The sequence below is a fragment of the Vulpes lagopus genome, chromosome 6, assembly GCF_018345385.1.
Source record: "Vulpes lagopus strain Blue_001 chromosome 6, ASM1834538v1, whole genome shotgun sequence".
In the NCBI taxonomy this organism is placed as follows: domain Eukaryota; kingdom Metazoa; phylum Chordata; class Mammalia; order Carnivora; family Canidae; genus Vulpes; species Vulpes lagopus.
The window spans coordinates 19,619,095-19,645,109 of NC_054829.1; the positions used below are offsets into that span (position 1 = coordinate 19,619,095).

At 39.6% G+C, this 26,015-nt stretch overlaps 1 protein-coding gene across 2 annotated transcripts in view; it reads left to right on the forward strand.

Annotated features, from left to right (window-relative positions):
- Window positions 1–262: 262 nt before the first annotated feature.
- SEL1L (SEL1L adaptor subunit of ERAD E3 ubiquitin ligase) overlaps window positions 263–26,015 on the forward strand; it is a 57,729-nt gene continuing 31,976 nt past the window's right edge. The window contains exons 1-4 of one of the 2 annotated variants that reach the window (XM_041758700.1): window positions 265–452; window positions 5,966–6,003; window positions 6,829–7,060; window positions 24,047–24,214. In XM_041758700.1, coding sequence (XP_041614634.1) covers window positions 383–452; window positions 5,966–6,003; window positions 6,829–7,060; window positions 24,047–24,214 — 508 coding nt within the window. In that variant the 5' untranslated portion in view covers window positions 265–382. Of the gene's footprint in view, window positions 453–5,965; window positions 6,004–6,828; window positions 7,061–24,046; window positions 24,215–26,015 lie in introns of both variants that reach the window. The other variant, XM_041758701.1, reaches the window with a different exon arrangement.

The following is a 26,015-nucleotide window of genomic DNA, read 5'->3' on the forward strand; positions in this document are numbered from 1 at the left end:
TGACTTTCTTGTCTTCCCGGCCCTGGACTCACGCCCCGATTCCGGGACGGTCGAACCCAGGATCTACCAATTAGCTGGGGCCATGTCGGTGAGGCCGTGGTCCAATCGGGAAAGCCGGTGTGGGAACCTCGCAACGTGATTGGTCAATGCTTGACCCCGGGGGCGTGGCAACGAAGTGGGCGGGAAGACTGCGGCGATTGGGCACAGCGCCCGGGGCGGCGGGCGGGGATTGGCTCCGCACTAGGGCAGGGAGGCCTGGGAAGGGGCGGAGGAAGGCGACCAGAGCAGGAAGAGCAGCGGCGAGGCGGCGGCGGTGCCTGAGTCGGTGGTGGCAGAGGCGAAGGCGACAGCTCCAAGGGGTGGCAGCGGCCGCGCGAGCAGGATGCGGGTCCGAGTTGGGCTGACGCTGCTGCTCTGTGCGGTGCTGCTGGGCTCGGCCTCGGCGTCCTCGGGTCAGTATCCGCCCCCTCGGGCTGGAGAGGCCGGGAGCCACCGCCCCCCCCCCCCCCCCCCGGCCTCCATCCCGGGGCAGGGCCGCGGGGGCTCGGGCTGGAGACTCTCACTTTCTCTGGTCACACCTCGCACTGGCCTGTCAGTCGCTGTCGTTCCTCGGGCTTTGGCTGGCCTGGGCGAGAGGGGGTGTTGAGGGAGCTAGAGAGGGGCGGCAGGGAAGGGGCGGCCACCCCGCCCACACCTCTGCTCACTTAACAAACTTTACGCGACGCCCCGCGAATGGGGACCGGACTCTGGGACCGAATCCCGACAGCTGGCCGAGATCCACAGTGACACCCCAGCCGTGCTGGAACTTCCTCAACTCTCGCACCGCTTCTGTGCTTGGGATTTGTAAGTGAACTGATGGACACACCTGGGGTTACCCCTGAGCGGAGCCAGGTCCATCCAAACCGGGATGTTGACAGTGGTTTGATGGATTTGCTTAGCACCCGAGGTGGCCCCTTGCCTCTTTGTTTAAAAAAATGAAGACGTCTGATGTGATTGTGTCCACTCTCTACCCCCTTTTAAGCAAATATCCCCGAGGAAGTGGTGTTTATCGCTGTCACGGGGTTTCTGAGTTGCCCCGTGCTTGTTGACAGAAACTTTGTGATTTTTTTTTTTTTTGAGAAAACCTGGGTCCGTATACATTCTTAAAATGGATAGCAGCTGATTTTCTTTCTTTCTTTCTTTTTTTTGGTATATGCGTGTGCTTTTGAGTTGATTTTCCCACGTAGATTAATACTATGGTTCTGAAATGTATTTTTTTCTTTTTTAAGACTTCAGTCTGCCGACATCTGAAAACTTCTATTTTGAAAGTGTTGATAAAAAAAAATTTTTTAAAGCACTTAGTGTTTTTAAATGTTGGTAAAGAAACAATTAGTACAATAAAGCTTTTGAATTTTAATCAGTTTGGTTAACAAGACAGCTGTTCTGTGGCTTTAAATTTTTTTGGAACAAGGCAGGGTATAAATGTCAACTCCTTTTTTTTTTTTTTTTTTCCCCTTCCACAGAAAATTTCCCAGATGGTTATTTGAATCCCCAAATTATCTGTCCTAGTTGTAAGTCAATGCTATAACGTCATTCTGTTTCTAAAATAAGAGGTCTAAACCTAAAATTCTATCCATATTGTGGTTTGAGATACCATTTCAAAAGCAACAAGCATATGCTAGTTACTTTACTGCCAACATCATGCTTTGGTCTGCCTTCCCCCTTTTTAGTGATGGTTTGTATTCATGACCACGTCCTCAAAACTCTCCATAACTCTTGAAGCACTGCTACCAATTATTTGACCAAAGGAAGTATGAAAGGAAACTGTTGAGTGTAATGGATAGAGTACCTGATGGACCATAGACCACTTGCATCAGAATTCCTTAGGAATTTGTTAAACATGCAGCTTTAGGTCGGGAACAGGTCAGGGTATCTCTAGTTCAACAAGCTTCACAAGTAATTCTTCACACTATAGTGTGAAACTAAAATATGATTCAATTTGCATAATTTAAAGAAAATTAAAGCCCTCAACACTTTCCTGCATCTTCTGTTAACTAGATTTCATATACCAAAGAACTTCATGTCGGTGTAGATGGTACTTGAAGAAGTCATTTAATCAACAGTTGGACTCTCTCAGCATGTTGTAATAGAAGATTATTCATACCAAAGTGTTAAATCTTTGGATTGTGTTGATATTAGCAGAGGACTGGGTTTGAGAAATGTCTCTTCTGATTTCCACTGTAGTTCACCTGTGCTGAAGCCTTTCTCTGGCAGAGGCAGGACCCATACTTAGCCTGAACGAAAACAGTAGAGATGTGCCTGCTGACAGGTGATAAAGGCACTACTGTGCTCACACGAAGTGCAATTACGGTAAAGCACTTATGTGAGGTAAAGCTTTAGAAACAGTACATGGATTTTCAGTTGACTTTTTTTACTCATTAAATTGCATATTTATACAGAAAGCCTGATTATTAGTTTAGATTTAAAGATTTGCTCCTATTTAAAAATCAAGTCCTGGGCCATAATTTTGCTTTGACTTAAAGTTTAAATATTAATGGTTACCCAAGGGAAGTTGTATTTATTACCAGGTGTGCATTTATTACCAGGTATAATTCCCAGCCAATGAAGGGAATCTTGACTCCATCACTGTTAGTAGCTATTATTTCATATCTTGCTTTAGAGGCATATAAAAATATGACACTTTTATTGGAAAAGTTTTCTTTTTCCTGTGCATAAAGGAGAAGACTAAAAGTATATTTCTCCATTTTCTCAGTAATGAAAGATGTTATAATTTTTCTTTTTTATTCTTTATATATTTTTTAAATTTTTTATTTAAATACAATTTTGCCAACATATAGTATAACACCCAGTGCTCATCCCATCAGGTGCCCTCCTTAGTGCCCGTCACTTAGTCACCCCAACCCTCCCACCCTCTTCCCCTTCCACAACCCTTTGTTTGTTTCCCAGAGTTTGGAGTCTCTCATGGTTTGTGTCTCTCTCTAATTTTTCCCCACTCAGTTTCCCTCCTTTCCCTTATAGCCCCCTTCACTATTTCTTATATTCCACATATGTATAATTTTTCTCACTTAGAAATACATGTTGTCTTATTTTCAGCAGGAGGAGACAAATGGTTTGCTTTTTTTTCTTTATGCCGGTGTTACAGAATCTTTTAAATTAGGTCCTCTGCTAAGTATTTCAGGTAATAGTTCTATTATCAGATATTCAAAGAGTAAATTTCAGATTGCAGACAGCATTTAATTTCATTGTCCTTTTGTTCCTTAATACATTATTGTGAGTCAATAGGGAAGATGGTGATATTCTCTTTTGGCAGGTTGAGAAACAGGAGGCTGACCAACCTTGCTATATTGAACCACGTGTATACAATTAATATGTAATGAAGCCAAGGTTTGAACTTAGCTCTCCAGGCTTCAATTTTGGAGTAATTAAAAAATCAGTATTTTAGGATCTGCATAGATTCATAGATTCAGTGGTAAAGCACAGAATGGGATGTCTGCTCTCTTCAAACTCTTAGGACTTCTGTGTTTGAAGGTCTGTCAATTTGGTTTACGTGACAAATTGGAAAATGAACTTGTGTTGATTACTTTTCCCTGAAATAATATCCCTGGTACTTTTTTGCAGTTGAGCTGATATAATAAAAATGAAAGTTGATCTTTTTCAAAGGAAGTTTTACAGTTACTAAAGTAATATAAACCGTTATATTTTGGATGTGATGCTGTTGAATGAGAATTATTTTGCATTTTTTCTTTGTGTCTATTCTGCTAAAAGCATTATTTTTATTTACACATAACTATACATGACTATATTTATACATATACATACATGAATTTTTCTTCACGTCTGTATTCTGCTAAAAGCATTATTATTTTCTTTTTATATATATATAGGACTTTGTTACCTACTTCCTATCGGAAGTTTCTTGATTATAAGCAACTTCTATAAAAGTGTTCTTGTGAATGAATATATCAGTTTGAAAGAGAAAATAGCTTATGCTTTAAGACTACCATCTGGAGTAGACTTTCCCGGTTTAGTAAATGAGAAAGAATTCTCTTATTTACCAGTAACATTAGTATATATTCCTAGTTTGAAGAGAGAAGAGACAGAAGCATGATGCAATTCATGTGAAATAACGCTGTTGCAGGTTTCCAGGTCTCTTGGAGTTCAAAAACACATTTTGCTACTTGAATGTCTAATAGCTTGTAACATCTCAAATGTACATGTTTTAAAATTTATTTATAGGTACTGCTTTATATACCTATTAGCTACATGTGTAATCTGTTGTGAGAGACAAGGTACTAAATTTCATGATTTAGTGATTAGTAATTTAAGAGTTCTGGCTCATCTAAAGTTTGGGGATATACTGTATACATTTATACATTTAATGTCTGCTCTTGATAGACTAGTTAATGTTTGTGATTATTTAAACACATCCACACATAAAACTTTGATATATAATAGAGATGAATTTTTTTCCTGTATCCAAAGATTTACTGAGAATGGAATTTGAACTGTCTGTAAGAATTTGGGCTTTGGGTAAAACTTGTGAAGAAATCAGCACTATGAATGATTGTTAATTAACTGCCATCACTACTTAAATGTTATGGGTACCATGGGACTAATACCTGCTGTACCCTTGATTTCCCATGCATCAGAAATAAACATATTTGGAAGGTAGCTTAAAAGTAGTAAATGTGAAAGCAGCTTAAGTGTTCTTTGAATTGACAGCACTTTTCTTATATGGCAAAACCTCACTGGTAGACTAGTTTTCTCAAATATTCAAAAGAAACAAATGCTATGAAATAGTGTTGTGTATTTACACATAATGAGTTGGTTATACTTCTTAAAGTTAGCTCACTACTTTGATAATACAAATTCCAAAGGGTGTTTTTCTTATGCTTGAAAGAGTTACAAGTTATGAATAATATTTAGGATGTAGCCATATGAAGTAAAGTTAAATGGCAACTCAACACCAAATTTTCTGGCAAAAAGCACATGGTTTTATAGCATTTTGTCTACTGGTTAATTTCTCATATAGCTGATGAACTTATAACTGAAGCCCACTTCTGTATAAAATCAGATAATTTTAAGAATAAGAAGGAAACCTAGAGATCATTTGGCAGTTGTTGTTTTTAAACTGGCCAGGAATACAATGACCAAGCATTTACACATGGACATTATGTTCAATGTATTTGTATAAGATCAGGGAAAAGAATAACAAGTCCAGAACAGAAGTAATAGCAGAAAAACAGAATAGTAGAAGGACTATTAACATAATTGGACAAAGCCAAAGCAGCAGATATGAATTTGGAAGAAAGGTGTAACCAGGGGCTGAAGTTATTATTCATTGAATATGAGATATTGATTACTTAATAGGTCTCATATGAGTGAGTACATGATGGTATGGTGCTACTTTTTACTTTTATCTGGTTAACTCTTCAGTATAGTAGAACACAAATCCTAAATATCTTAGTCTAGCAACTCTCTCACATGATAGTAATTGTTAGTGTCTATCTTTTGTAGTCTTAGTGAACAATAAAATGCTAATCACTAAAATAAGCTAAGTGACTCCAGATTCTAAGCAAAGGAAAAGAATAGGTGGAACCCTGAACCACAAAATCAAATATTTATTTTTATAAGTTTAGTAACTCAGTAGTAGACTAAATGTGAACAGTTTTGGATGGTATCTGAAGAAGTGTCTGGTGGTAGTGGTAGTGGTGGGTCTTCCTATACATAAGACAGGTGAAGTTAGTGTTTTCCCTGGGAAAAGAGGAAGAACCACCCCATCTGGCCCCTTGTTTTCCTTTTACCTAATCTTTTCTGAACAGTTGTTGAATGCAACCAATTTTTAGATAATTCTAGGTATATTTATCAAGTGTTTAATTATTATTTGTTGTATTTATCAAGTGTTTTAACAATATCTGTGATTTCCTAACAAGGATGACAAAATTGTTTTAAAATCTCTTTACAGATGAAGAAGGCAGTCAGGATGAATCCTTAGATTCCAAGGTGTGTACTAAAATTTGCCTTGACCAGTATTTGATGCCCAATTTAAAAGCATGAATTATTTGTCTTAGAATAGGAAATCCTATTCCCCTGTTCCCCTTTTGGGCAACAGAATTGGATTAAGAGAAAAAAAAAGAAAAGAAAAATGTAGCTGGTATCAATACACTAGTTCTTCTGGGGTTGGGGGGAAATAACTGACCTGTAGGAAAATAATAACTATTTTTATTCAGAATGTTAGTTGTTAGGTTTAGTTTTAACTTGAATGTGCTGTGTATGTAGGAGCCTAAAGGCAATAACATTTTTACTGCCTAGTGAGAGATCAATTTTATTCCTATGTTTTTAGTTTAATTTTGAAGACTTAACCTCTGCTATTTGTTTTCACTTATATCAATTTTTATAAATCTGTTGAGCTAATGCATTTAAATTGGTTGATTCAGTGAATAACACTTTTTTATCCAAGGAGACCATTCAGTTATGATTTCTGATCTCTAGATTTGAGGGAATATAGATAAGAAACAAAGTTGTAGCACAGGGCTTTCATAGTGGAAGTATAAGCTATGTTGGGAGTTTATAGGGGACCCTAATCCAGGCCTCGGGAGTTAAGGAATGCTTCCTGGGGGAAATAACATCTACGTTGAAATTGGAAGAAAGAATCAGGTTAGGCAAGTGATGAAGGCATGTGATAAACACATACCAGAGTTTAGAGAGATGAGCAAGTATGGCACATTCACAGCTGAAGGAGATATATCTGGATTAGTAAAAGTAATCAGATTAGGTTGGAGACAGTCCTGATACTATTTGAAAACTAAAAATACTTTATATTCTCAGACTCCTTTGCCATCAGATGAGTCGGTAAAGGACCACAGCACAGCGGGCAGAGTAGTTGCTGGGCAAATATTTCTTGATTCAGAAGAATCAGAATTAGAATCACCTATTCAAGAAGAGGAAGATAGCCTCAGGAGCCAAGAAGGGGAAAGTGTCACAGAAGAAATCAGCTTTCTAGAATCTCCGAATTCAGAAAACAAGGACTACGAAGAGCCAACAAAAGTACGGAAACAAGGTAGTCTGGACATTTTCCTTGCTTTTGCCTAACTTAGGAAGGAGACAACTGAAATCTTAAACTAGTGTACAAAGATGCAGAAGTCTGGTCTTATTGATTATGAAGCACATGTAATGTGTAGAATATAGTATGACTTCCTAGAAAATTTTTTTAAGATTTTATTTATTTATTCATAAGAGACAGAGAGAGAGAGAGAGAGAGAGAGGCAGAGACACAGACAGAGAGAGGGAGAAGCAGGCTCCATGCGGGGAGCCTGACGTGGGACTCGATCCCAGGTCTCCAGGATCACGCCCAGGGCTAAAGGCAGCGCTAAACCACTGAGCGCTAAACCACTGCCCCCTAGATTTTTATATGCCAGTTATTCACTTAACAGATTTGACCCAAGTTATGTAAGCTGAATTTAATCATCAAAATTGCATTTGTACTATAGTAATATCCTAACATCCTCTTTTCATACTCTAGTATGTAATTATCTGCCCAAGTGGTACACAAAATGTAAACTCAAGGATGATAGTCTAATATGCTACCCTGGTTATTTTCAGAATTATGTTAGGATTTTTACTGCATTAACCTTCTCAATCTCCCTAGGAAATTGATATAGTTGTTTATCTAACATAAGCTTTGATCCCCTTTCTAACTTTTTACCTTCTTGACACTCTATTTTTAAATTTAAAACTTCTCTTTCTCACAATAGAGTGTGCTAAATACCTATCCTTCTAAAAATTAATTATTAATCCACTCCGCCCTGTTTCACCAACCTTCTGTCCTTTGTTTATTATTTCAAAGATCACCCACTTAGTATTCTGTTACTGCCACTTTTGGAAATTGATTAAGATTTTACCTTTCAAAAATACAATTTTTTTCAAAAGTAGAGTTTTTTTTATTACAAATATCCATGCCAATGAATAGATAAATCATGTCTAAAAAAATTAAAAGTACCTTAATCCCATCAGCTAGACATCATAGCTATTAACATCATGAAGAAAACTCTTTCAGGCTCTTTTCTAAATGTATAGTTTTAAGAAGACTAAATTGGATACATTTATATATATCTTTTTACAGCCCGTATTTTGTGCTTAACAGTTTATCTTGAACATTTTCCCAATCATTAGTATTATTTTACAATTTGATAGTTATTGGCTATCAAAAATTTTACAGGTGGGGCAGCTGGCTGCTTCATTTGGAGAAGCATGCGACTCTTGATCTTAGGGTCATGAGTCCAAGCCCCATGGTGGGCATAGAGATTACTTAAATAAATAAAACTTTTTTAAAATTTACATATAAATATACCATAAGTTAGAAATAGATTGCTTACTATGTTTTTTTTTCTGTGATATCATTTTAGATGTACCTTTGTGCATACCTATGAAAATTTTCTCAGTTTTTTAAAGTAAATTTGCTAACTGAATGTAAAATTTTAAAAGACGTTTGATCCCATACTGTTAAATTATTCTTCAGAAAAGTAATTCTGTTTACTTCATTTGAAACAACTCCTTTTCCTGTGCCTCAGCCAATTATGTATTACCATTTTTAAATTTTTGCCAAATACTATAGTTTAATTCATTCTTTTTAATTTTTTTATGAAGGAGACTTCAAAACATGCACAGAGTGGAGGGTATAATGACCCTCTGTGCCCATCATCCAGGGTCAGTAGCCATTCACATTCTCTCTTGCTGCATCTCTGCCACCCCATACACATCTTCTTTTTGCTTTCCTAGAGTATTTATAGCATATTCCACATTATTTCACCTGTGCACATATCTCTAAAAGTGTCTTTTTTTTCCCCCAACGAAATGACAATGGTATTTTAACACCCAGCAAAATTAGCTATGATTCCTTAATCATCCAGTCTCTCTGCAGTGTTCCCTGTGTTTCAAATATCTTTTTAGAATTGATTTGTTTAAACCAGTATCCACACTAAGATCTTTGGTTTCTCTTTATCTGTAAAAGTTCTCTTTTGTTTTTTATTTCATTTTATTTGTTAAAATAATGTCCCTTGTGCTATACAATCTCCCACATTCTGGATCGAGCTGGTCATATCCTTGTCATTGGACTTCTTCCACCATCTGCTATTTAGTCCGTATGCTGGAAGTTAACTCTAGAGGCTGAGGTATAGATGTAGCTGTTTTTTTGTTTTTGTTTTTAAGATTTTATTTATTTATGCATGAGAGGCATAGGGAGAGAGAGAGGCAGAGACACAGGCAGAGGGAGAAGCAGGCTTCTTGCAGGGATCCTGGCATGGGACTCGATCCTGGGTCTCCAGGATTCCACCCTGAGCTGAAGGCGGCGCCAAACCACTGAGCCACCGGGGCTGCCCTGTAGCTCTGTTTTTTTATTGAGACTATCTCATAGAGTGTTGTGTACTTCCTATGACATTACATCCAGAGGCATAAAGGATCTGGTTTGTCCCACTTCTGGTAATTGATCAGTGAAGCTGGGGCCTGTCAGCCTGATCCAGCCATTCAGAGTACCCTCACTGATCTTTCACCTAGAAGTTTTGACAACCATTTGTTGGCTGGGTCCATTATTTCTCTAGGAATTGCAGAGTGATGGCTTTCTAGTGTATAATTCCTCCGGCATGTGTTACCTAGGATTCTTTTATAAAGACAAACTTTGCCTTATCGATTACTTGTTTGTTCTGAAACACAGTCCTTACAGGCAGGATAAATGCTTGGTTCTTTCCCTTGAAATATTTTCAAATAATTTGATGCCCTAGCAACCTCCAAAGGAGTCCAGTAAGTACATGTTTGTTTGTTTGTTTCTGTTTGCTTCTGAGCATAATTCCAGATCCATGGGTTTCACGTATATTTGCTTCACACAGTTGCAGTCCTTCTTTTTCATTGCTCAGTTATCCCATTATTGCATACTGAGAGTCCCTTCAAGTCCATTCTTTTGTTCTTTTGACTAATCATAGGTGACTTTTAAACTTTTTTTTCTTTAGGCAAGATGGGACATCTTAAATTCATCTTTTACATTTCCTAATCCAGAAATGAATCAGCCATTTCTAAAAAAAAACAAAAACAAAAAACACCTAGATTCCTTTAAGTGTGAAATTGTATTTAGACACTACAATCTAGGCATCAGTCTAAACATCAGGGACATGCATTGCAACTGAGTTGTCAGTACTGGTAGCTCTTAAAGTATCATTCATCCTAGTTCTTCCAGTTCAAATTAAATACTGTGAGAAAACCCAATGGGTCAGATTGACAAACTGTGGACTCTAAAGAATCAGAGATCTGGGCAGCTCGGGTGGCTCAGCGGTTTAGCGCTGCCTTCAGCCCAGGGCCTGATCCTGGAGACCCGGGAGCGAGTCCCATGTCAGGCTCCCTGCATGGAGCCTGCTTCTCCCTCTGCCTGTGTCTCTGCCTCTCTCTCTCTCTCTCTCTCTCTCTCTGTGTGTGTCTCTCATGAGTAATTAAATAAAATCTAAAAAAAAAAAAAAATCAGAGATCTTAGTACCAAACTTGACTAATATTTTTAGGGATATAGGTGAAGTGTTGAGAAGTCTGTGACTGCCAGCACTACTCCCAGGTCCTGCTTGCCTCAATGAGGATGTACCCTGGCCCAGATTTTAACATATGAGGCCTCTAAACGATGCATATGGAATGTCACTTTGTGAAAGGGAGCTGTTTCCATTATGAAACCTCTCCACTTTATTCTCTGATAATTGCATAGCTTGTGTGATATTTTCTAGGAAGTCATTTGTCATAAATATATACCTCCCGGGTTTATGTATCGTGAGCATTCTAGACACACAACATACATCCTGCTAAAGCATTCCATAGGTAAGGAGGACCCTCCTGGTAGTAAATACCTTTAGTGTGTCTGCCAGAAAGTCTTTGGTCAGCATATTTCTAACATGATTCTAACACATCACCTCTCTGTTTATGTATAACATAAATTACATAAGCATGGCTTTGTGTGCAGTCCCAACTACATTAGAACTGGGCAGTATGAAATTTAACTTCTAGATTTTTTCCTTTTTTGGCCTCTCATCCTTATCTCTGCCAAATTGATCTTCCTAAAACCCAAAATCCATAGCTTCCCTATATGCAACCCTTTATTATCTCCTCATTTGCCTGTGAAATGAAGCACAAACTCCTTAGCATGATTCCCAAAAGCTTCCACGTGCAGCATGCCTGCTGTCCTCTGTACCTTCATCTCCTGCATCTCTGCCCAGGACCCTCTTGCAGCTATATCAGACCCTTCACCAATCTTCAAATACACCATGCAGTTTATGCCTCTAGGTCTTTGTACAAGTTCTTCCTGCTGCTTGAATTACCTTCCTCACCACCTTGCCCGAGTTAATTGTATTTCTACTTATCTTTAAAGATGAACGTAAGTTTCTCCTTTTTGAAGCAGATCTGACCACCCAAGGGCAGTTGAAGAGTCTCATGTCTGTAAGAACTTCCTGCTTGGTGTCCCTGGTCTCCTCCTTTCCCCCTTATGTCAGTTCTCTTAGCAGCCAGACAACTTTTCCTTTCTGTTTACAGCTTCCAGTGGCTTCCTATCACATTCAGAATAAAGTCCAAAAAGGCCTTACATGATCAAGCCCCTCTGACTTCATCATCTGCCACTCACATGACTTCAGCCACACTTGCCTTCTTGCTGTTTGTTGACTATTTCATACTTATTTCCATCTGTGTCTGGGATTCCCAGGACCACACCTCCAGCTTGATGATTCTCTGTGAGACTAACAGGACTGAGCATGTAGTCATACGTACAGCTATGAGTTATTACAGCAAAAGAACACAAAGCAAAATCAGTAAAGAGAAAGGTGCATGGGTGAAGTCTTGGGAAAACCAGATATAAGCTTCCAAAGGTCCACCTCCTGGGGAGTCACACAGAAGGTATTTAATTTACCCAGCAATAGGTTGTGACAACATGTGTGACATCCTGCCTACCAGGAGCACTGATTAGAGACCTAATATCTGGAGTCGTTTTAGGGGCCTAGTCATGCTTATTAGCACATACCAAAATTTCAGACTTACAGAAGGAAAGCAGGTGTTCACCATAAACCATATTGTTTGTACAGTTGGGATGAGTCCCTCATAACAGGGTAGTGGGAACTCTTCCAAAATCTTAAGTTCCCAGTCTCTAGCCAAGGGCTAACCTAATACACCTTTTCAAGGACAGAAGTTTAAGCCTGCTATGTGAACTCTTCTCTGCACAGTCTACCCCCTGGTCATTGGCCATCTTGTCTTTACAGCACAGTTACTCTCAGTAAGACCCAGACAATAGGGATCCCTGGGTGGCGCAGCGGTTTGGCGCCTGCCTTTGGCCCAGGGCGCGATCCTGGAGACTCGGGATCGAATCCCACATCAGGCTCCCGGTGCATGGAGCCTGCTTCTCCCTCTGCCTATGTCTCTGCCTCTCTCTCTCTCACACTGTGTGCCTATCATAAATAAATAAAAATTTAAAAAAATTTTTAAAAAATTAAAAAAAAAAAAAAAGACCCAGACAATAAAGAGTGGCCAATCTGCAATACTGATTTCAATTATGAGTCCTGGACTTAGCCAATTAACAAATCCCGTTAATCATAAAGGCCTGCCTTAGCCAGATGGCTTCTTCCTTAAATATCTATATTAATTTTTTTACCTAGGCATAAGCCATCAATTCTATCCTAGCACAACTGGCCAGTAAGTTGAAATTGAGGTGGTGTTGTGATAGTCAGGGAGCACGTTAAAAATACAGTCCCAGAGGGCACATGTGGTAGCCCTAGAAACAAAGAGTTTACCATCATTGGGGCACCCCAAGCAAGACATATGTTAGGCAGGATAATGTGGCCTTCTACCATGGCCATCTTGTCCTTGAGTTTCCAGTCCAAGTAATTTAGTTCAGTTTTTAGTTTCAGAGAGACTGCCACATAGTTCCAAGCAGTTTTGTTGTCCATGACACCAGTTCATCCACCTCATGAGTGTGGACAACAAACATCTGGAGGTTTTCTGCATGGTAAGTGCAGAGGCTGAGCCACCTCCTGCTGCCTCATAGCCCTGTCTGGTATGAGCACAGGCTCCTCAATCTGAATCACTCTCAATAGCTTCGAAAGGTACATGGAGAGTTTTCCTTTGGGAACGGGAAGAAGCTTCCAGAAATAGTTTCAAAAACCAAACATCGTAATTCCTTTTTCCTTCACTGGTGCCTCTCCAGGTGCAGGGGGCTTCAGTTTCTTTCCCTTGGTTGTTACAAAATCAGTGTTTCTATTCAGTAATCATAATTTTATATTTTCTCAGTCATCCCCTACCCTCATCCAATCCTTTTGCTTGAAGGGATTCTGTATGAGGAGCAAAATATCTTCACAGAAAAGCATTTTTATACAGCTGAGCCAGAAAAACATCATGTTCAAAAATTGGTCAGGACACAAATCCTGAATTTTCAAAAAAATTTCAAAGTGGGGTTATGTAACCTCGCACCCCTTTCACCCTGATCACTTATCCAGTAAGCAATCTGGAAAAGATCATTCCCTCTCTAAGGACAACTGCATTGAATAATCAGATGGCACTAAGATGTATGCAGGAGAGAGAGAGAGATGAGGGAAGCAGTCAGGTAATCAGTCCCTTGTTGGAGATGGCAGCTCATGAGGAGAGCCAGACACAAGTTAAGACCTGTTCCACAGGGGCCAGGAGTCCCTCTGTCGTTCGAACTGTCAGGAGCAAATAAAGGGTCACAGTCCCTGTGATGTATCTTCTCCCAAATTACAGCTTCAGACAATTGTTAAAAATATGGTTAGCCTCTGTAGCAGAAATACAGAACCAGTCAGCAGCTTGACTTCAGACGGTCCCATCAAAGAACAGCCCTGTCCTGTGACCATTTGTGTGTGACTCAGACAGTCCAGCCAGGCATTCACAATTTTTCTCACAGTATGGGGCCTCCAGGGAGGTGGCTTAATGTACAGAGGTCAGAGTCTGATATCTATTTGTTGAGCCTGTGCCTGCTCTCGGTTTGGTCCAGCTCACATGGAGGCAGGAAGCCTATGCCAGACAGCATCACGTTTTAGCTTAAAATCAAGTCCAAGCAAATATGATCTATGAATTCAGGATTTTTAGAAAGCCAGGGGCTTTTTTTTTTTTCCAGCAGCAAAGGCAAGATGCTGGAGGGCCATAACATCCAAGTGGTATGTGAGGCTGTGCTACGCCTTTGTCTTGTCAGCCTTTGGGCTCCCACTTGCGTATGCAAGCTTGCCCTGTCTCTCTCTCTGTTTCTCTCTCCCTGCCTCCACACACATATATGCCCATCAGGCTCTAAGGTCAGTACTCTACCTTCAGAAGCCAACTAAAACCTCTGTAGGACTCCAAAAGTGTGTTTCCATCTGTAGATTACATCTGTCCTCTTGTCTCCTTTTTTACAGGCTGCACTAAGCAAACATCCATATCTTCCATAGCAAAACCCAGCAATTACAGAGGCTTGTTCTGTACTCAAGAGTTTCAATTCTAACCCGCCCACTGGCGGCAAAAAGCAAGGAAGTTTGTCCCACTAACACATTTCTTTTTTGCAGCTTCCCCTGATCAGGATGATTCCTCAGGCATGTAAGCATTTAACATTATCAATTTTTATCATGCATGCATTTGCAATAACCAGGAAATACAAAGCCACTAAAAGAATTACTTTTTTTTTCTTATTGCAAATTTACTGGAACTGCCAGGAAGTAAATTCAGTATTTACATGTTAACTTTACAGCTGCCAGGGAAGATCCTGGCTGGAATGCAGGGGAGGAAGGGAGAGTGGGGGAGGCCATTGCAGCAGCAGCTAGACTGAAAAAAAAAAAAAAAAAAAAAAAAAAAAAAAAAAAACCTCCTGGAGAGCAGGCTTCTTCTCTTTTCTTTCTGCTTTATCTAAAATTTTACTCCAGCCCTAGTGATGTGGGAAACAAAGGCAAAAGAAAAATTAAATTTCCTTACTACTTACAGCCCATTGACAAGTCCTTGAAACAGGCAGAGTGACATTCTTCTAGGAACTCAGCTGCCTCAATGTTCATACTTTGCTAAGGGCAAAAGGCAATCTTAGCCTGACCCCCAGAATCCTATAAGTCTACTTAACATACAAAAATTCCTTTGGAAACTTCCTTTATCTCTACTTCTCAAGATATATGTTGGCAATCATCCCCCAACTAGATAACCCACTGATATACATCTGAAAGATCTCATGACTCAGATTTTATTAGACAGTAATAAATGACCTTCTCCCCCCACCCCCACAACAGCTAGCCCCCTCCAGGTCTTGGAAACCTTGCTTCCAAAATTCCTGAGAGACTTATGCTCTCCCTAACCCCCGCCCAACTTGAAAGTCTATAATGGGCCACTCCTTGTGACCCTGGTGCAGTTCTTTCTGCTCATGGTCCTGTCCTCTTGCTTTAAAAAACCACCTTTTTGCACCAAAGACATCTCAAGAATTCTTTCTTGGCCATCGGCTCCAAATCCCAACATCATTCCTACATCATTAGGACCTGGTTTTACTCCCTCTTAACCCCGTCTTCCCCTCTGCCCCACTTGGAGGAGAGAGCACTGTAAACTTTTAACATTTTTGGCCCACTCACCTTTTGGAATTTGGGAGCCCTTTCTCCTATCTGGCAGATAAAATAAAACCCAAAGGCATCACTTTAGCCACCATGGCCAAAAGCAACTAGCCTACTCTCAAGCAGAGAGTAGGATCTATCATTTTCAGGTTCCACCACTAACTTTTACCTCTCACAACACACAGCTCAGCTGCTGCTGCTGCTGCTGCTGCTGCTGCGTACCATGGATAGCCCCGTAACCACCTGACCACCAGAGATTCATCATACCCTGTCCCCTACCCTTCCTTTCCCAAAGACTGCTTTCATCGTGTTTCAGTGAGTGAGTGTCAGCCTAGCAAATCCTACTTCTGATGCTAGCTGACTTCAGAGGTCCCCAAGACCTCCCCAAAATCCATGATTCTCTGGGAGGACTCCGCGTACTGCTGTACTCACAGCTGTAGGTTGTTGTAGCAAAAGGATACATACAAAGCAAAATCAGCATGGGACAAAGTCCAAAGGACACAAGGTTTCCAGCAGTACTCTTCCAGGGGAGTCATAAAGGAAGTACTTGATTCCCTTGATTCCCGTAGCACATGTGACATCATAGGTGAAATGTAACCTTCTAGGGAAGCTCATTAGAGACCCAGTGCTTGGAGTTTTTAATGGAGACCAGTCATGTACCCAGTCTCTGCCTGGCATGTATCAAAATTACAGGCTCCCAGGAGGAAAACACATGTTGAGCATAAACCACATTGTACAGACAGTTTAGGTACAATGAGTCGCTTCTCTCAGGGCATTGGGAACCCTTCCAAAATCTAACCCAGATTCTAGCCAAGGCCCCTCTTTTCAAAGGATAACAGCTATGCCTAGGGTAACAGTTTTCTGCACATCATCCCAATAAACATTTTTTGAAAATGAATAAATGACTATCAAGAGGGGAAATGATTATGTGGTAGTGTTTCCTACTGTAGAATACTCATAGTTGTTTTTTTTTTTTTTTTAAGATTTTATTTATTCATGAAAGAGACACAGAGAGGCAGAGACCTAGGTAGAGAGAGAAGCAGGCTCCATGCAGGGAGCCCGATGTGGGACTCGATCCCAAGACTCCAGGATCATGCCCTGGGCTGAAAGCAGACGCTCAACCACTGAGCCACCCAGACATCCCCTCATAGTTATTTTTAAAGGAACATTTTTATTGCAGATAACAAAATCCATCAAATGGTGGCAAAAGCAAAGGTTTCTTTTGGTTTCATAGTTCAGGGCTTGTGCCATCAAGGACTCGAGCTCCTTTCTCTCCTATTCAGTCTCCTTGGTAAATTAGCTTCATCTTCACGTTTGTTCCATGTGGTCACACCTGGTGATGGCTATCCCTCCAGGTCCTGGGTCCTCAGGAAGAAGTGATACCTGTATCAGAAGGGCAGGAGACTCCCCTAGGAGCCATCAGTAAAACTTCCAAGACAGTCACTTGACCATCCCTACAAAATCCATGATTCTCTGGGAGGACTCAGCATACAGCTGTACTCACAGCTTTAGGTTGTTGTAGCAAAAAGATACATATAAAGCAAAATCAGCATGGGACAAAGTCCAAAGGACACAAGGTTTCCAGCAGTACTCTTCCAGGGGAGTCATAAAGGAAGTACTTGATTCCCTTGATTTCCGTAGCACATGTCTACACAAGATGAGGAAAAGGCTAAGAATTGACAGACAATCTGCAGTCTGCCACCTGGAACAATGGTAGTGTTAAGTGAAAGTCACATTGCACATAATTCACTTAGAATGACCCTTGTATTGGTCAGGGTTCTCCAGAGAAATAGAACCAAAGGCTATCTGCTGGCATGATTACTTCTTGGTCTTTGTTCTGTTAGACCTTCAGCTACTTGAATGAGGCCCACCCACATTATGGAGGGTAGTCTGTTTTACTCAAAGTCCATTGATTTAAATGCTAATCTCCTCCACAAACACCTCATCCAGAAACATCCCAAAATAATGTTTAACCTACTCTCAGGGCACTGAGGCCTAGCCATGGTAATGCACACCATCAACCATCACAGTTCCCTTTTGTGAAAGAAAGGCCTTTTTCCCCCCATGAATTAGCAAGTGAGAAGAAAAATTAACTACTTTTCTACTAACAGCTGTTACCTCGGGAGAAAAGAGGGAAATAAGCAGTGGTGTCTAATGATGACTGTCATTTTTCTTTAATTTTGTATACTTTGCTAGCTTGGATTATCTTTGTTACAATAAACACATTATCCAGATAGTCTTAAAAATAAAAAAAAAAAAATAAGTCAAATAATGAGCCTCTTGGCGCTGTTTCGAATGACTAAATCCTGCTTAAATTGGGTTCTGAAATAAGCAAGTTGGTCGAGTAATAAGATGGCATTGCTGCATCAGTGTCACTTGCATGGGGGTGGCTGGGAATAAACCAACCTTACTTTAGTGATCAGATTTAACAGAAGATAGATGGTTAAGGACACAGACCATTCCCTACAATGGGTGCCAACTTTAATGAATAAAGGTTTTGTTATTGTTGTTTCCTTTATTTTGTTTTGTACAGTTGTGTAAGAAATTATTTTTGCATTTAAGAGACCATCTTTGTGGAAAAGTGCACGAACAGGGGCCTTTGAAACTCTAAGGACTATCTTTGAAGCCATTATTTAGAGAAGCTCACTCTTCTAAATTGCAGTTTTCCTGAGCAAGTTTCTATCTATATGGTTTCTGATAGTGCCTGTCATTTAAGTGTCATGAAGCTTGTCACTTTTTTCTGGGCACACGGGCCAGTGCTTGCTTCTATTTCTACTTTAAAATGATTAGTTAATTTCTCACAGAGAGAAGTGAGCTCATAAACTCTGATCTTAACTTTTTGTTCATTCTCCATGTTTACATTTCATTCTTCTGAAAATTCTGTTTTAATCGTTAAGCAGGGCCTCCCTGCATATAGTCCACTTGTCTTTCCTTTGTTCCTTAACATATATAATTTCTCAACTGTAGTTAATAATTCTCAGCATTGAGTAAAAGCAAGCTCTTGTAGCAAATTATATAACATTGGTATTTTCCCTAAGAGATTGTTATCCCATATTTCCATAATAAACACCTCTTTATTTGCCTTGTCTCAAATATGGTTTTTACTTCTTTTTTTTTTTAAGATTTATATATTCATGAAAGATACACAGAGGCAGAGACAAAGGCATTTTTCCTGATGGTTGAGTTTTTATCTTGGTGTTTACTAAAATTGATGAGCACTATATGACAGTTGAGGTTGATCGCTTTTTAACATTAAATGATTGTATTATAACTATTTTCTACTACAAGTGTGTTTTACTAAAATGCTACTTACCGGGCAGCCCTGGTGGCTCGGCAGTTTAGTGCTGCCTTTGGCGCAGGATGTGACCTTGGAGACCCGGGATGAAGTCCCACATCAGGCTCCCTGCATGGAGCCTGCTTCTCCCTCTGCCTGTGTCTGTCTGTCTGTCTGCCTCCCTCCCTCTCTCTCTCTCTCTCTCTCTCTCTCTCTCTGTGTGTGTGTGTGTGTGTGTGTGTGTGTGTGTGTGTCTCCTGAATGAATGAATTAATGAACGAACGAATACATAAATAAGTAAATTAAATAAATAAATAAATCTTTTTTAAAAATTAAAATTTAAATAATGCTACTTATCTTTTATGTTTGGAAGTACAAAATTGCTTCAAACAAGCATCATGATTAAGTAGTTTTCTTATTAACAGACCATTCATATGAACTTACAGATACAATATCAGTCTTTATTGGCAGTGTAAATCCCCCCAAGATGAGAGAAAATTGCAAAGCTAAATCCCTTACCTTTGTTTTTATGGATCAAGAAGTTGATATTTTTGGGTTTTGTTTTGATCTTACCATTAGAAATGAGGAAAAGATAGTGTCTATTCCCAGGACATTTAACTCAGTTCATATAGCAACATTCTAACCACTGTTGCATTGCTTCCTCTCTCTTGGGATTCCTTCCATCAGTGTTCAGATATGCTGTAATAGTTTATATTTTAAAAACCAGAACCCCTTCCAGTAACCACCTTACTCCCCTTTGTAGCATCATTCTTTGAAAGATTTGTCTGTATTCACTGATTTCACTTCCTCTCTTCTCACTCTGTTATCTGACTCCCATGATGCTCAGGTCCCCTCAAGACCTGTAAATCTACTTGATGCCAGTCATAATTTTTATTGCTGGATACTTGGCCAGTTCTTGGTCCTCATCTTACCCCTCACATTTTTTTTTTCCTACTCTGAAGATGCTCTCATCACTTACCTGTTGGCTTTCTGGAATCTATCTGATCTTGAAATACAAGGTTACCCTGACACCCAGCCTTTGATCCTCTGCTCCTGTCTATGCCAGGTTTTTAGGTAATGGCTGCACTAAAGGTGATTTAATCAATCTCCTATTGTTAGACTTTTGAGTTCTTCTTGGTTTTGTATCTTTATACACAAATACATTCTTACACACATCTCTTTGTACCCTTATGGGAGCATTTCTACAAGTAAGCATCCTAGAAGTAGAAAAATGTGATCCAAAGTATGGACTGTATAAATTCTAATAGGTATTCCTAAAAGTCCCTTTTTAAGAGGTTGTACTGATTGACACACTCCTACCAGCAGTATGAAAGTCCCCATTAACCTGTACCCTGGCAACACTGAATGACTTCAGGTTTAGGATTATTGTTTGGGTTTTCGTCTTTTTTTTTTTTTTAACTTTTCCTAGTTTTCTTGAATGATTTTTTTTTTTTAAGATTTTATTTATTTATTCATGAGAGACAAAGACTGAGAGAGAGAGGCAGAGACACAAGCAGAGGGAGAAGCAGGTTTCATGCAGGGAGCCCGATGAAGGACTCGATCCCGGGACTCCAGGATCATGCCCTGGGCTGAAGGCGGATGCTAAACCACTGAGCCACTCAGGGATCCCCTGATTTTTTTTTTTTTTAACTGGCTTTGCAAGAGCAATTTTTAAAATATAAACAAAAATAAATATAAAATTTTTAAAAATAAAAAGGGGGGGATGTCTGGATGGCTCAGCGGGTAAGCATCTGCCTTTGGCTCAGGGTGTGATCCTGGAGTCCTGGGATAGAATCCCACATGAGGCTCCCCGCATGGAGCCTGCTTCTCTCTCTGCCTATGTTTCTGCCTCTCTCTCTCTCTCTCTCTCTCTCTGTCTCTGTCTCTCATGAATAAATAAAATCTTTTTAAAAAAAAAAGTTATAAAAATCTTACTGTCAAGGTTTAAATGGATTGTGGTACTGTGTCATTATTATAGAGTCAAAACATGATTCCTTATCTAGAACTATTATCTTTTTTACAGGAAGGTGCAAAATTGGCTTAATGACAGATTTTTCCCCCTTTCATTTTTAGAGTTAGGTTTGACTACTGGCTGTCATTAACTTAAATTGCATAATCAGTCAGCTTCATTGTGCCAGAGCAGTAATTACCATTGTTTTTAAAACTAGTACTATTTTTGTGGCAGTTTTTAAAATGATAGCTTTGAAATTCTTGCAGAATCTCTCCATGGAAAGAAAATTAACTGAAATTAACACTATTGTGAGGACTTGAGATAATTGACTTGGAACTTGCAAGTCCCAGTTAGTAACTTTGAGAAGAATTTAAAACAAGTTTAAAAGGTAGTAGCAACTTCCGGGTTGTGATTTTGCTTAGAGAAGGTAACTGAGAGATACAAGTTTTCTTTCTGATTACATACTAATAAACACATTATTTAGACCAAGTTTCACTCTAAATTGGTGAAACACATGCACCCTGGGGATTCTTTCTACTTAAGTTAGTGCTGAATCAGCAGTAGGTTAAAACCTTTTGTTGCCAAAAACCTTTGGGTTCTTTCCAGTTTCTTCTGGTGTATACTTCTATCACATGAAAGAATTCTTGCATATACTTACATCACTTAGGACACTTGGCAAATTAGGATCTTATGGCAAGCTATTTGTTTTTAAAACAAAAATGTCTATTATAGAAAAAAATAAAATATTTTTTTAAACTATTATTTTAATTTGAAATTCAGATTTACAAACTGCTATTTTACAGGTACTATTTTTTTTTTTCAAGCAAATTTGAATCTAATAGCAGTCCATAGGAGTGCCTTTTTTCAAACTCTATACTTAAAATGACCCCTCTGAGGTCATTGCTAAAGGGTACTTTGCTTATAAATTGTACTAAAGATCATTTCTTATAAACACAGATCAAAGTATTTGCCTCTAGTTAGTGATTACCAGGATGGTGAATGACACTTACCTGGTGGTAAACCGTTTCATAACTTACTGAAAATAGCTTTCATAACGTATCTTAGTATGAATTCTTCTTTGCAGTGGCAAGAAAGAACATCCATTTCCTAGCCTTCAGAGCTGGAGAACCTGTGATAGTAACAGTACCATCTCTTAAACACTTATTACCTTAAGTGGTAGGCACCATGATGGGTCCTTTATATATATTATTTACGTGCATCTTTATGAGTAACTATGCAGCAAGGATTGTTACCCCTATTTGTAGATAAGTTATCTGCAAATGATTTTATAGATAAGAGGAGAGGTTAAGTTATGCCTTGGTAGTTAAGTGGTTGAGCATCTGCCCTTGGCTCAGGGTGTGGTCCCAGAGTCCTGGGATCGAGTCCCGCATCAGGCTCTCTACGGAGAGCCTGCTTCTCCCTCTGCCTAGGTCTCTGCCTTTCTCTCAGTGTCTCTCATGAATACATAAATAAAATCCTTAAAAAAAAAAAAGAGCAATTAACTACTTTGCTCAAAGTATACAGCTAATAAGTGGTAGGGTTTGAATCAGGCATTCTGAATCCAGAGCTTGCTCTTAATCACTAAGTGATGATGCCTAATTAAATTAGGCATGTAAAAGCAACCCTTGGAAGTTGATGTATACTCACACCTGTTTATGGTTCTGGGCTCAACCCTGGCCCTCTGGTCTTCTCATGAACTACTCACTTGGCACTCTCAAGCTTACTCTTGGCTTCCAGTCTATGAACCAGAGACCTTTCTCTTTGACTACAGCTGAAAAGATGTCTAAGAGTCTTTGTTTTTTGGCTATGTTTTTTGTAGCCACTTTGAATGTAGCAGGATCAAAGCTTCACTTGTCTCTGCCCTGATCCATTTCATCCGTACCCAGTAACCCACTCTTTCTTTAGTGTTCTCCTAGTGAGGACAGTCATCCCCTCACTTCCTGAAGCCTAATACCTGGGAGGCTTCTATACTCCTCCCCTCTCACCTGCACATCTAGTCAGTAAGTGGGGCTGTATCTACTTCCTTAGCATCACTTGAGTACATCCACTTCTTTCATTCCATCGTCCTCTTCAGGCTACCATGACCTCTCGATTAGACTAGTCTCACAACTTTTAAACTGGTCGCCTTTTCACCTAGCCTTGCTTTTCTCCAGTCCATTGTCCCCTCTCTTAATAAAAGTGGAAGTATGAGCATGTCACTCCTGTTTAAAACTCTTAAGTGAGTTTCCAGTGTTCTCAAGATAAAGCCCAAACTCCCTAATTAGATTTATCAGAATCTTTTAGTCTAGCTTCTTTGTGCTGCTCTAAGTGTAACCTCTTGTGCACTTGGGCCTGCACACTGCATGTTCTAACACGCTGAACTTTTTGTATATTTTCTAAAGTGCCATGCTGTCATTCATTTGCTTCTTAGCGCACATAATTCCCTCTGTTTACAGTACCTCCGCCATGCCACCCTGAAGCAGTTCATTCACCCTCTGCTCCTACATATCTGTGAAGTTCAGTGATAAACCTCAGTTCCTGACAGGGGAGGCTTTCCTTTCCGTAACACGAGTCACATTTTTGTTTAATGTCTCTCTTCCTTGCTAGGCACTAAGTTGTGTAGAGCAGAGACCTGTGCTCCACCTCATTTCCAGCACCTGACACAATTCCCAGTGCCCAAAAGATACTCAGAGCTTAAGAACAGATTAGAGATATGATCTCTACTTTTAAGAAGCTCAGGGTGTTGTGAGAGCAAGAGTATGGTAACAAAAAAAAGAACCTCAGATGTGGTAAGTGCTCTGAAAAAATGCTGTGGGATCACAGAGGCGTACGTGAATGATGAACTTTATCTGGGGGAGCATTTTCCCTGAATGACTTTTTACTATTAAAGAAACTGACTTATTACATTCAGATAGAAAAAGGGGGATTTGTGCTGAGCAGTGGAGGTGATTCAGTGGCATTTGCCTTATATTTTGCTTGCTAGTTAGTCAAGAGTTTTATAGTAGACTTCTAACATAAGGTTATCAGATCTCAAGACCTTCAGAAATTCTAAAGCTGGATACAAAACTGTCATGTACATGAAGCCAGTCATGTTCACTAAGTTGACCCGCCCTTAAGTCATCCTAAAGAAAATTGATGCTGACCCTTTCATGTTCCCCATTTCAAATCATGTAGTTTTGTCTTCGAAATCTAATGATTGAAATTCACAGTATTAAATCCATAGATACCAGAGGTGCTCTTCATGTTTAGAGTTTTTTCTTATCTTTTCAGCTCTGACCGCCATTGAAGGCACAGCACATGGGGAGCCCTGCCACTTCCCTTTTCTGTTTCTGGATAAGGAATATGACGAATGTACCTCAGATGGGAGGGAAGATGGCAGATTGTGGTGTGCTACAACCTATGACTACAAGGCAGATGAAAAGTGGGGCTTTTGTGAAAGTAAGTATTGCTCAGTAGGAGGCGTGTCCACATTGCTTTATGTCTCATACAATTTTAAGCCTTTTCCTAGCCATCCTTTTCCCACCTTCATCAAAAATGGTCAGCATCGACATAGTTACAGTCTTACAGAATGTACTTAAGAACAGGAAGCATGCAGTATACTCCCTCCCAGGCTGTCACTTGGGCAGCTTATCACATTCATGTTTTATTTAGAGATGATTTTCTTTTGGTGTGCATACGTTGTTCTGGAAACCCTCAGGCAGGCTGCTAAATTAATCAATGTAAAACATTTTTTGGCAATAAGGGAAAACAGAACATTATGCTAAAGGTTAATTAATAGTGCATAGATGAAAAATAGATAATACCTTTTTTTAAATACTTTGAGTGAATGTGCTGTGCTAAGGTAATTTGACAGATATAGTATATTTATAAGATAATTTGATGGGTATAGTATATTTCACTGCCCTAAATGTTAGTATTGCCTCTAGAGGCAAGCTGAGTTTTTGGGAAAAACTTAATTTTTTTTTTAAGATTTTATTTATTCATTCATGAGAGACACACACACACACACACACACACACACACAGAGGGAAAGGCAGAGACACAGGCAGGGGGAGAAGGAGGCTCCATACAGGGAGCCTGATGTAGGACTCGATCCCAGGACCCCAGGATCAGGCCCTGGGCACTAAACCACTGAGCCACCTGGGCTGCCCAACTTTCTAACTATTAAAAAACAACAGAAAACTTTGAACATACCTCTTTTGATACCAGATAACATTTTCAAAATAATAGCTCTGATAGAATATTTAGGCATTCCTTAGAATAGCATCAAATATAGTCCATCTTTGGATGTGGGCCGGTACGATTAGGTACTCTTGTTTAATATACCAAATTTTGCTTTTCTATTACAAGAAGAAGTCACTTCTATTTCTATAAAACTCCTAACAAAATATTCAAATGTCTCTTGTTTTGTTTTTGGTTTTGTTTTTAAGATTTTATTTATTTATTCACGAGAGACACAGAGAGAGAGAGAGAGGCAGAGACACAGGCAAAGGGAGAAGCAGGCTCCATGCAGGGAGCCCGATGTGGGACTCGATCTGGGTCTCCAGGATCACACCCTGGGCTGAAGGTGGTGCTAAACCGCTGAGCCACCAGGGCTGCCCTCAAATGTCTCTTGAAGAGTTTTAGATATCTGTTAAAATGCTTTACTACAATAGCAAAATATAGGGGAAATCTATACCAATGCTATGATTTTCTATGTCGTATCAGTACTTAGGAAAAAAAGAGAACTTGAATATTAAATCAAGTTCTATATTTAATAAAAATCCTTTTTTTTTTCAACTAATTTTCTGTTATGTAATAAATCAAGTATTTCCTTCTTGTAAAGATGGCGCCTTTCAGGTGAGGCTAAAGTGTCCTTTGACTACAATGGTCCTTCAATTTTAGCTCACCTTGCTATATAATCAGAAGGCTCTGCTGGAATTTTGGTTGACTTAGATGAAAAGTTTAGAGTTACTAGCAGAAAAGCAACTTCCGAAAAATAGGTTGATACCCCCTTTCTTAAAAGAAAGTTGTTTTAATGAGTTTTATTTAGTTTTTTTTTAAGTCTTAACTTTAGTCAGATAAAGGCCACACATAAAAGCAAATGTCCTTAAAATCACTGGGGGGATCCCTGGATGGCTCAGCGGTTTAGCAGTGCCTTCAGCCCAGGGCGTGATCCTGGAGACCTGGGATCGAGTCCCAAGTCGGGCTCCCTGCATGGAGCCTGCTTCTCCCCCCTGCCTGTGTGTCTCTGCCTCTC